Source organism: Dipodomys spectabilis, unplaced genomic scaffold (genome assembly GCF_019054845.1).
Source record: "Dipodomys spectabilis isolate Male_0828 unplaced genomic scaffold, ASM1905484v1 ptg000127l, whole genome shotgun sequence".
NCBI classification, from domain to species: domain Eukaryota; kingdom Metazoa; phylum Chordata; class Mammalia; order Rodentia; family Heteromyidae; genus Dipodomys; species Dipodomys spectabilis.
The window spans coordinates 1987815-1999880 of record NW_024870804.1 but is presented as its reverse complement, the minus strand read 5'-3'; the positions used below and the strand labels follow the sequence as shown (position 1 = coordinate 1999880).

Here is a 12066-nt window from a genome sequence, read left to right as displayed (position 1 = left end):
ATCTGGCTGTTTTATCTCTTCTCCTTCCATCTGGTCTCTTGGGCCTTCACATCATCCCTCAGATTTTATACTTGGGACTCCAATCCTTTGGTGCCAATTGAGAATTTCATAAAGCTGGTCCCTGGGGCAGTCTCTAAGTTTGGCCCAGCTGACGTCAGCCTTTTTGTGCCACCCTTAGCCACCATATGGATGGAGGAATCATTTGATTTATCTGCATGACAGTGTTGCTGTCTTCTTAGCTTTGCTTTGGTTCTGGGCCCTGGTTCCACTTCTTCACATCCCAGTGTGTCCTGACATTCTGTTATTCCCCCGTGTTTCCAACTTTTGCCTCCTCAGTTCAGAAAATTGAGTTATAACTTTGATTTGACACTGTGGTTATTTCTGGCTCACATAGAAATGGGTCTTCATTTTTAGGGGGCAGGTGGGACTTGCAAGACAGATGCTCTACCACTTGAGCCACATCTCAGTTTCCCTGAATCGGTTATTTTATTTTATTTTGTCGGACATGGGGCCTGAACTCTGGGCCTGGGCACTGTCCCTCAGCTCTTCAGCTCAAGGATAGCGCTCTACCACTTGAGCCACAGTGCCACTTCCGGCCTTTTCTGCTTAGGTGGTGCTGAGGAATCGAACCCAGGGCCTCATGTATACTAGGCAAGTGCTCTACCACTGAGCCACCTTCCCAGCCCCTGAATCAGTTTATTTTTAAAATAGGGTTTGACTTGATGCCCAGGCTAGCTTGATCTGCAGTGCTACTTGTGCTTCTCCACGTCACTGGGGATGACAGGCATGTACCACTGCTTCCAGCCACTGTGCTTCCCCCATAGCTGGGGTAGCAAGTGCACCTCTGCACTCAACTATTGGGTAAGATAGAGTCTTTTAAACTTTTATGTCTGGGCTGGCCTCAATACACAAAACACAAAACACACTCCTATAATCTTTGCCTCCTTTGGACAAGTAGTTAGGATTACAGACGTAAGCCACCATGCCTGGCTGTGGAAATATCTCTTCTTGAGTAATCCAATGTCCAGAGTACATTAAGAAGCTCAAAGTAGCTGGATGCCAACGGTTCAAGCCTGTAATCCTAGCTACTCAGGAGGCTGAAATCTGAGGATTGTGGCTTCAAGCCAGTTCAGGCAGAAAAGTCCATGAGACTATCTCTGTCCATGAAACTATCTCTAATAAAACTACTCAGAAAAACCTGAAAGTGGCACTGTGGCTCGAGTGGTAAAACACTAACCTGAGCACAAATAGGCCCAGAGACAGTGCCCAGGCCTTGAGTTTAAGCCCCAGGCTTGGCAAAAAATAAACAAAAAAAACCCCCCTCAAAGTATGAGTTCAAAATAAATCTTACCTGAATTTTCAATACTCTTGATTCAATCAAAGTATCAGTACAATATTAATATTTATTCACATTTATTTATTACTTATTAATTTCCTCAGGTTATAGCCTTTAGCAAGTTATGTTATCTAAGTAAAAACAACTAAAATAGTTTTTATACAATATTTAATTTATCTATACATCTATTTATTGCAAATGATATTAATTTTTTTCTATTTGTCATTACTTTTGATAAATGATACTGGTTTAAAATTTCCTGTAAGCTAAAACTAAAATATATGTTTCTGGGTGCTGGTGGCCCATGCCTGTAAGCTTAACTGCTCTGGAGGCCAAGATTTGAAGAGTGAGGTGCAAAGCCATCCTTGGCAGACAAATCTGTGAAGCTCCTATCTCCAATTAACCAGCAAAACAACAGAAATGGAGGTGTAGTTCAAGTGGTAGAGCACTAGATTTGAGTGAAAGAGCTAAGGGAAAGCACCCAGGCCCTGAGTTCAAACCACAGTACTGGCACACACACACACACACTCACACTCACACACACACACACACACACGTGCACAAGTGCACACTCACAAAACCTAAATGCATTGAATTTAAAAGCCTAGGTCTATTTATAAGCAAGTGCTAAGCCATGATTCAACTGAGAGTTAGAACATAGAGTGGGTAGTATTGCAAAGCCAGTTGAATAGGCCATTAATAGTCATCACATGTATGGATGAATGGATGGTATGCTCTTTTCATTGTACCTCTGGGGAAGCTAAAGATGGGGAAAAGTAGTGAAGTCACATAGGTAATTAGTGACACATGGGAGACCAGAGCCCACTAATGACACTACTGACCACATCATGCCCACTCCCGTGGGTATGTTCCTGAACTATTCCAAGGGTCAAGACCTGTGGACAAAGAATGAATTGCCTACCCCAGATTTTTTTTTTCTTCTCTATTCCTTAAGGATCAAAAAGCTCATCTGAGCCCAAGAAGAAGAAGATGAAGTTATCTTCCAGAGGCAAACAGGATCCCAGCTGGTAAGGTGTCACTGTGGGTACCAGAAAATAACAAGGCACTCAGCTGTACCAAAAGCAGCTCTGGGTTCATTTCTTCTAAGCATTTTCAGATACTTAGGGAATCAATTGCCTTAACTGAATTTAGGCCCTAAAGTAACAGAGATTAACTGAGCAAAACCAGGGTCCTCCTTGAAACTCACAGTTGCCATTAGAGGAGAGGAGCTTCTGTCAAAATCATACTCATCAACTTGAAGAAAGTAGGTCTGACATCCCAGGACTGATGTGGAGGCCCTAAGGGGGGGAATCATGTCTACTCTTCAGCTCCTACCTGGTCTGCAGCACCTCAGCCACCCGATCCACAAAACTTGACATGGACATGTCTTCAACCTTCCTGGGAAGTAGACCGATGAGTCCTGAACAGCAGATAGATGTGATGTTGGAGCAGGAGAAGGAAATAGAAGCTATAGAAAAAATTCCATCTGAATTAGATCTGGAGGTACATTCTTTTTAAAAAATTATTATTATAAAGGTGATGTATAGAGAAGTTACAGTGGCATAAGTCAGGTAAAGAATATATTTCTTTTTGGGCAGTGTCACCCCTTCCCTTGCTCTCTCCCAGTGGAGAGAGCCCATTTTCTCTCAATTTCCCACTTTTGGCATCTGAGTGATTCAACCTAGAGGAGAACAGCAAGAGTTATTTTGGGAAGGTTCTTTTTTCTTTCTTTCTTTTCTTTTTTTTTTTTGGTCCAGTCGTGGGCCTGAACTCTGGGCCTGGGCGCTGTCCCTCAGCTCTTCAGCTCAAGGCTAGCGCTCTACCACTTGAGCCACAGCGCCACTTCCAGTTTTTTTCTTTTTGCTTATGTGGTGCTGAGGAATCGAACCCAGGGCCTCAAAGCATGCAAGGCAAGCGCTCTACCACTGAGCCACGTTCCCAGCCCATTTTGGGAAGGTTCTAAGAAGACCAAAGTTGAGACTCATGATAGACCAGCAGGCAGAAAGAGAGATGAGGTGGGGGAGAAGAGGGAAGGAAAGAGACAGAGACAGAGACACAGAGATATTGATACACAAATTGCAAAACAGTGGCCCAAATAGGGGTGCTGGTGGTTCATGCCTGTAATCCTAGCTACTCAGGAGACTGAGATATGAAGCCAGCTCCTGAAGGAAAGTTCATGAGACTCTATTTTTTTTTTTTTTTTTGCCAGTCCTAGGGTTTGAACTCTGGGTCTGGGCACTGTCCCTGAGCTTCTTTTTGCTCAAGGCTAGCACTCTACCACTTGCACCATAGTGCCACTTCTGGCTTTTTCTGTGTATGTGGTATCCAGGGCTTCAGGCATGCAAGGTAAGCACTCTATCACTAAGCCACATTCCCAGCTCCTCCATGAGACTCTCACCTCCAATTAACCATCAGAAATTCAGAAGTAGAGCTGTGGTTCAAGTGGGAAAGCACCAGCCTTGAATGAAAAATTTAAGGGATAACACCCAGATCCTGAATTCAAGCCACAGTACTGGCACCAAAAAATAAAAATAAAAGTGGTGGCCCATAGACTAAGGTTGCCAGATTGTGTGTATGTGTGTGTGTGTGTGTGTGTGTGTGTGTGTGTGTGTGTGTGTGTGTGTTGGTACTAGTGCCCAGGCTCTGTCTCTTAGCTTTTTTGCTCAAGGTTGGTACTCTCCCACTTGAGCCACACCTTCAATTGTGGCTTTTTGCTTGTTAATAGAGGATAAGTCTCAGAGACTTTCCTGTTTGGGCTGGCTTTGAACTGCAGTTTTCAGATCTCAGCTGCCCAAATAGCTATGATTACCTAGCTTGCCATTCCTTTTCTTAAATATCACTGGATACACTTCCTCCTTCACACTTTCTGTTTTAAAATTGCTTGAGGAGTCCTTTGGTAGCCCCCATTGTACCCTCTGCAGTTTGGTTGCATCTTCTGGTGTCGTGAGAAAAATTAGCCAGAGATCTTGTTGCAACATGTATGAACTGACAGGCCCAGAAAGTAATGTGGTAGTAATTGGAGGGCATGAACAGGGTCCCTTGGCAGCTGGTGGGTGGGACAGCTGGGCACAATTACCCAATCATAATCTTTTTTCTTGCTTGTGCTTTGTTTATGAAAGAGATACTATTACTATTTGACCAATGGCATTCGGAAAGACATGATTGCCCCAGAGGAAGATCAAGTACTGGTTCGGATTTCAAAGCTGATCCCTAACACACTGTTGACAAATCCCACCCTGGAGCCCCTGATAATAGCACTGGTGAAAGAGAAGGAACATGACTATTACTATAGCCTCATGAAAAGCATTGGTAAGGCTGGGCTTAAGTGGGTGGGGCTTCTGTTGTGGGCACTGTCTTTCCCCTTTGTCATCCCTGTGACAAAATACCAAAGCAAATCAACTTAAAAAAGAAAAATTAGCTAGGTGCTTGTGGCTCACACCTGTAACCCTAGTACTCAGGAGGCTGAGATCTGAGGATTGCAGTTTGAAGCCAGCCCTGGCAACAAAGTCCATGAGACTTTTATCTCCAATAAACTACCAAAAGGCCAGGAATTGAGTTCAAGTGGTAGAATGCTAGCCTGGAGCAAAAGAAGCTCATGGATAGTGCCCTGGCCTTGAGTTCAAGCCCCAGGACCAGCACGAGAGAGAGAGAGAGAGAGAGAGAGAGAGAGAGAGAGAGAGAGAGAGAGAGAGAGAGGGGGGGGGGGGGGGAAGGGAGGGAGGGAGGGAGAGAGAGGGAGGGAGAGAGAGAGGGAGGGAGAGAGAGAGAGAGAGGGAGGGAGGGAGAGGGAGGGAAAGGGAGGGAGAGAGATTAATTTTGGCTCATGATTTCAAAGTTTCAGTCCATCATCTGTTGGCTCCAGCACTTTTGGGTTGTGGTGAAACAGAAGTATATCAGAGAGCACGTGGTAAAGCAAAGCTGTCCACCTGGTGGCCAGGAAGCAGAATGAGAGAGAGACCTACCTGCATTGATGGGTTCCTTTCTCCTGTTTTTGTTCCAAATGGGCCCCCAGCATTTTGGATGATTCCATATTCAGGGCTGGTCTTTGTCCTCTCAGTATCTGTTCCATGTGCCAATCGTTTGTAGAAACACCCCAAACTGTGCTTCACTAATCTGCACATCTTTCAATCCATTATACTCACATCAGTTACCACCCTCATTACACTGAATATGCTTAAAAAAAATACCATTGAATCTTTAGTGCGAATGCCTGCTAACTTCCTCTCATCAATAGTGTATACAATACTTTCCACACTTCAATGTGGGGGAACCTCACAACCTGGGGATCTTGTTAAAAAATAGGTTCTGATTTAACAGATCTAAAACTGAGCTGGAGCCTGAGATTCTGCAGTTTTGATTTTATTTTATATTTTATATTTATTTTATTTTCCTGGTAGTCAGGAGTGAACTTAGGGCCTTGCTTTTGCTTAACTCTACCATCTGAATCATACTTCCAATCTGGCATTTTTGCTGGTTATTTTTTTAAGGTTTTATTTCTTAGAATTTTTTTTTTTTGGGTCCGGTCGTGGGCCTGAACTCTGGGTCTGGGTGCTGTCCCTCAGCTCTTCACCTCAAGGCTAGCGCTCTACCACTTGAGCCACAGTGCCACTTCTGGCTTTTTTTTTCTGCTTATGTGGTGCTGAGAAATCGAACCCAGGGCCTCATGCATGCAAGGCAAGTGCTCTACCACTGAGCCACCTTCCCAGCCCATCTTATAATTTTTTTGTTATTATCTTTAAGCAGTTGTTCAAAGGGGTTTGATTTCAGTATTTCATTTGCTGATTATGTGGGGATGGAGTCTCATAGATTTTTTTTCTTGTCTTAGATGACCTTGAACTATGATCCTTTGGATCTCAGCTTCCTGAGTAGTTAGGATTACAGGTGTGAACCACTAGCAACTGAGTTGAGATTCTGCATTTATGACAAACTTGCTGGTTCAAATGTGACAAAACTCAGGGGCTGGTTATGTGGCTCAGTGGTAGAATGCTTGCCTAACATGCATGAAGCCCTGGGTTCCATTCTTCAGTACCACATACACAGAAAAAGCTGGAAGTGGAGCTGTGGCTCAAGTGGTAGAGTGCTATCCTTGAGCAAAAGAAGCTCAGGGACAGTGCCCAGGCCCTGAGTTCAAGCCCAGGACTAGCCAAAAAAAAAAAAATGTGACAAAACTCAGGAGCAATACAGTGGATAGCAAGAGCTCATGCAAATTTCAAAATCTAGCTCAAGACCTAATGCATTTTTGTTTTTTCCTCTTTATCCTTCAGGGCTCCTTCAATCTTCTACACTTTTTTTATTTTTTGGGGTCCGGTCATGGGGCCTGAACTCTGGGCCTGGGCGCTGTCCCTCAGCTCTTCAGCTCAAGGCTAGCACTCTACCTGTTGAGCCACAGCGCCACTTCTTGCTTTTTTCTTTTTGCTTATGCGTGCTGAGGAATTGAACCCGGGGCCTCAGGCATGCAAGGCAAGCGCTCTACCACTGAGCCACCTTCCCAGCCCCTCTTCTACACTTCTTGTTTCAACTTTCAACTCATCCTGCTTTGCCATATGCTTTTATTTCTTTACTATTATTTACCATTGAGATTGCCATTTCATTTCACATGGGATTGGCTCCTTTGTTACATTCCTTGTAAAGATAGAATATGCTATCTTTACCACACTCCTTGTTACATCCCTTCTAATCTACCTTGCTACTCTAGCTTTACTAAGCTGTCTAGTTATTTTCATTTTCCTTACTTTCATAATGTTTACTACCACAGCACCCAGCTGCTAAAAATAAAAATACAAGGTCCTTCATTCACAGCTCCAACTTGCTTCTCCAGTTGTATCATGTATAACTTCACTTGGACCTAGTATTTCTGCCATAGCACATCTTCCAGCTGCTTAAGCAGACCATCCAGAAGTGATAGCACTTCACCTCTTTATATGCTTTTCCTGTCTTTCTGGTTAATGAGCTCCTTTTCAGCCTTAAGTGTTACCATGAGTAGGAAGCCTTTACCTGTCTCTTTCCTTAGCATGTAAAACATTTGTTGTGAAAATTTCCATTCATAATTACTGTTGTACCCATTGTATTGATTTTTTTCAATAAATTCAATTTTTCTTGGTCAGTTGTGGGGCTTGAATTCTGGGCTTGGGTGCTGTCCCTGCATTCTTCAGCTCAAGGTGAGCATTCTACTGCTTGAGCCACAGCACCACTTCCTGTTTTCTGGTGGTTTATTGGAGATAGGAGTTTCAAGGACTTTCCTACCCAGGCTGGCTTTGAACCCTGATCCTCAGATCTCAGTCTCCTGAGTAGCTAAGATTGAGGTGTGAGCCACCGGCATCTGGCAATACATTTTGTTTTGGAAAGGTGTTTCAATTCAACATTTCAGTTTATGAGTATATCTCGATCAATGTCATCCTCTTCATTATTCTCCACCATCTCTCCCAAACCTACTTAGCTCTTCAATTTTCTTAGCTTTATTTTCACATATGGACATTGAATAGTATGACTCATTCTTTTCCCCTTCCTCTCTTTATTTCTCTCCCCCTCTCCCAGGATCTCACTCTGTCACACTTGAGGTACTAGCTTTTTGGTATTCATTTTGGTAAATTGTAAATTAGTTGTTCAAAGCTCCTTTAACATAATTTTGGCATTGGAATTCTTCCTTGCATATACTATAGTTCAGTATATACTAGGGTATAGCATATTCTATAGTTCATATGTTTCTGTATATGTGCATATGGCCCTGTATATGTTTATGTATGTATGATAAAATAGTTCTAACTTCCACATATGAGAGAAGCCATGTGTCCTTTGTATCTTTTGGGTCAGACTTACTTCACTTAGTATAATTTTTTTTTGGTTGGTAGTGGGGCTTGAACTCAGGACCTGGGCGCTGTCTTTGAGCTTTTATGCTCAAGGCTAGGACTCTACCACTTTGATCCACAGCACCACTTCTAGTTTTCTGGTGGTTAATTGGAGATAAGAGTCTCTTGGGCTTTCCTGCCTGGGCTGGCTTTGAACTGTGATCTTCAGATCAGCCTCCTGAGTAGCTAGTATTACAGGCATGAGCCACCAGTGCCAAGCTCCTTTAACATAATTTTATTTATTTATTTATTTATTTATTTTTATTGTAAAGCTACTATACAGAGGGTTACAGTTACATGAGTGAGGTTATGAGTACACTTCCTCTTGAACATTGTTACCCCCTCCATTGTTTTCCCCCTACCATCCCCTCCCTCCCTCCCTTCCCCGAGGTTCTTTTTTTTTTTTTTTTTTTTTTTTGATTGTGATTAAATGATTACATAATTTCAAAGTCACAAGTTCATTCTAACTTCCCTGGAGCAAATTGTCTACCACAGTCTGTAATATATAACAGTGTTCACATGTTATATACCATATTTGTGATCAGCAGCATGGGGATATTTAGTAGTGGTTCAACCAGATGAGCGGGAGTTCTTTGTTTCTTAAGTCCTGTTAGTTTTATCGTATCACCTAACCTTTTGGATTTAGCATCCACTTATCAGGGAGACCATGTACCGTTTGTCTCTTCGTTCTTGGCTTACCTCGCTCAACATGATTCCTTCTAGCTCCATCCATTTCCCTGCAAATGCCATTATTTTGTCATTTCTAATGGCTGCATAATATTCCATTGTGTATAGATACCACAATTTTTGGATCCATTCATCTGTGGTGGGGCATCTGGGTTGTTTCCATATCCTGGCTATTGCGAACAGTGCTGCAATAAACATGGAGGTGCACGTGTCCTTGTATATTGGTTCCTGTTGTTCAGGGTAGATGCCTAGAAGTGGTATGACTGGGTCGTAAGGGAGGTCAATCTTTAGCTTTCTAAGGACCCTCCAGACTGCTTTCCAAAGTGGTTGTATAAGTGTACATTCCCACCAGCAGTGTAACAGGGTTCCTCTTTCTCCACATCCCCTCCAGCATTTGTCGTTGGCTGATTTGTGGATGTGGGACATTCTGACTGGGGTAAGGTGGTATCTCAGGGTTGTCTTTATTTGCATTTCCTTCACCACCAGGGATGATGAACATTTCCTCATGTGTTTCTTTGCCATTTTTATTTCTTCATTTGAGAAGTCCCTCTTTAGTTCCCTTGCCCATTTAGTAATTGGTTTGTTAGGTTTGGGAGGGATTAGTTTCTTGAGTTCCCTGTATATACAGGATGTTAACCCCTTGTCTGATATATTGCTGGTAAATATTTTTTCCCAATTAGTTGGTTGTCTTTCTAGCTTAGTTGCGATAGATTTAGCTGTGCAGAAGCTTTTTATTTTAAGGTAGTCCCATTTGTCGAGTCTCTCTCCAACTTGTTGTGACCCTGGGACTCTGTTCAGGAAGTTCCTTCCTGTGCCTATTAGTTCAAGTGTCTCTCCTACTCTGTCCTGTAGTAGTTTCAGAGATTCAGGTTTAATGTTAAGGTCTTTAATCCATTTTGAGTTGATGTTGGTGCATGGTGATAGGCTGGGGTCCACTTTTAGTTTTCTGCATGTGGCTGCCCAGTTTTCCCAGCACCAGCGGTTGAAGAGGCTGTGTTTCTTCCATTGTATGTCTTTGGCTCCTTTGTCGAATATCAGCTGGCTGTAGGCCTGTGGATTTATATCTGGATCTTCTATTCTGTTCCATTGGTCTTCGGGTCTGTTTTTGTGCCAGTACCATGCTGTCTTTGTGATTATAGCTCTGTAGTAGAGTTTGAAGTTCGGCATGGATAGCCCTCCCATATTGTCTTTATCCCCTAGAATTGTTTTGGCTATTCTAGGTCTTTTGTTGTTCCATATAAATTTTTGGACTGTTTTCTGTATTTCAGTGATGTACGTCATTGGGATTTTAATAGGAATTGCATTGAATTTGTATATTAGTTTTGGAAGTATCACCATCTTTACTATATTAAGTCGGCCTATCCAGGAGCATGGGAGGTCTTTCCATTTCCTAGTGTCTTCTGCAATTTCTTTCTTTAACTTTTTATAGTTCTCATTAAATAGTTCTTTTACATCTCTGGTTAGGTTAATTCCTAAATATTTTATTTTTGGGGAGGTTATTGTGAATGGGGTTGCTCCCTTTATTTCCCTCTCTTCCTGTGCATTATCAGTGTATAGGAAGGCAACTGATTTTTGTGGGTTTATTTTGTATCCTGCTATTTTGCTGAAGTGACTTATGATTTCTAAAAGTTTGGGGATGGAGTTTTTGGGATCGTGGAGGTATAGTATCATGTCGTCTGCAAAAAGGGATAGTTTAACTTCTTCTTTCCTTATGCGGATCCCTTTAATGTCTTTTTCTTGCCTTATTGCCCTGGCTAAGGGTTCTAGGACTATGTTGAAGAGGAGTGGAGACAGTGGACATCCTTGCCTTGTTCCTGTTTTTAGGAGGATTGGTTGTAGCTTTTCCCCATTAAGTATAATATTGGCTATTGGTCTGTCATAAATGGCTTTTATTGTTTTTAGAAATGTTCCTTCTATTCCTATTTTCTCCAGAGCTTTTAGCATGAATGAATGCTTTAACATAATTTTATAGCTGTCTTGTTGAGGGAAATCAATTGAGGACTGATGGGGTATTAGCATATACTAATACATTGTTTAAGGATTCTGACTAATATCAAGGTGTTTTTTCTCTTGGTTCTAGTTGATTATATTCTCATGGACCCAATGGAGAAGCAAAGGCTCTTCATTGAGAGCCTCCCTCGTGTGTTCCCTCTCAGAGTGATCCGGGCCCCTGTGCCCTGGCACACTGTCTACCAGAATGCCAAGAAGTGGAACGAGGAGCATCTGCACACAGTGAACCCCATGATGCTCCAACTGAAAGAACTGTGGTTTTCAGAGTAAGAAGGGCCTGTCCTTCCCTCTCCCCATGCTCCCCTTTCTTTGTTGTTCTGTGCACACACAAGCAAGCCTCTTAGAGGGGGCCTGACCTTGCATCAAAATGGGATGAACAAATATCCTAGACTCCAAGTACATATGAACTATGAACTATGAATTATATGAACTATGAGTGACAATCCCACATGTAAGAGTTAAGCAGCCTCCTTTGTGAATCTATCTCAAAGCACTGGAGCATGTTGGTTAATAGCCACACACTGAATCAATTGGCTTTGGAGGTAATACAACATGTCCTTTCTTTATCTGTAAATTTGACGTAACAGTTCCTACTTTATAGGGTTGCTGGGAAGAATGACTAATTTAATAGATACAACATGTTTATTATAGTACCTGATAAAACCTAAGTACCAGAGAAGTATTAATTCACCATCATCTTCATGATGATACTGTTATCCTAAATATAATTGCATGTCTGCTCCCTTATTTGTCTGCCTATGAGATGGATGGGGGATGGGGATTTGGGTTTTATTCCTGTAGGAACTCAGCTGAATCTGTGGTCTCTCAGTTACATTTATAATGACTAAATTGGCCACAAGACTCGTAAGTGTAAGGAGGAGGGAGGTGGAGCCCCCTTTATCACTTTATACTTTTTCAAAAATTGATCTGCATACTGTTAGTTCACACTGTCAACCTAGCTACTCAGGAGGCTGAGATCTGAGGATTTCACTTTGAAGCTACCCTTGGTAGAAAAGTTTATAAGACTCTTCAGTTATCTGCAATTAACCACCAAAAAGCTGAAGGTAGAGCTATTGCTCAAGTGGGAGAGGCTAGCCTTGAACAAAACAGCTCAGGGACAGCACTCACACTCGGAGTTCAAGTCCCAGCACTGGCAAGTGTGCGTGCACACATGCGCACGCACGCGTG

The 12066-nt window shown here is 42.5% G+C and overlaps 1 protein-coding gene across 1 annotated transcript in view; it reads left to right on the top strand.

Moving 5' to 3' along the window:
* Positions 1-12066, top strand: part of Dnah3 (dynein axonemal heavy chain 3) — a 197007-nt gene that overhangs the window by 7639 nt on the left and 177302 nt on the right. The window contains exons 4-7 of the mRNA XM_042689859.1: positions 2292-2364; positions 2665-2839; positions 4456-4645; positions 10949-11144. Coding sequence (XP_042545793.1) covers positions 2292-2364; positions 2665-2839; positions 4456-4645; positions 10949-11144 — 634 coding nt within the window. The remainder of the gene's footprint in view (positions 1-2291; positions 2365-2664; positions 2840-4455; positions 4646-10948; positions 11145-12066) is intronic.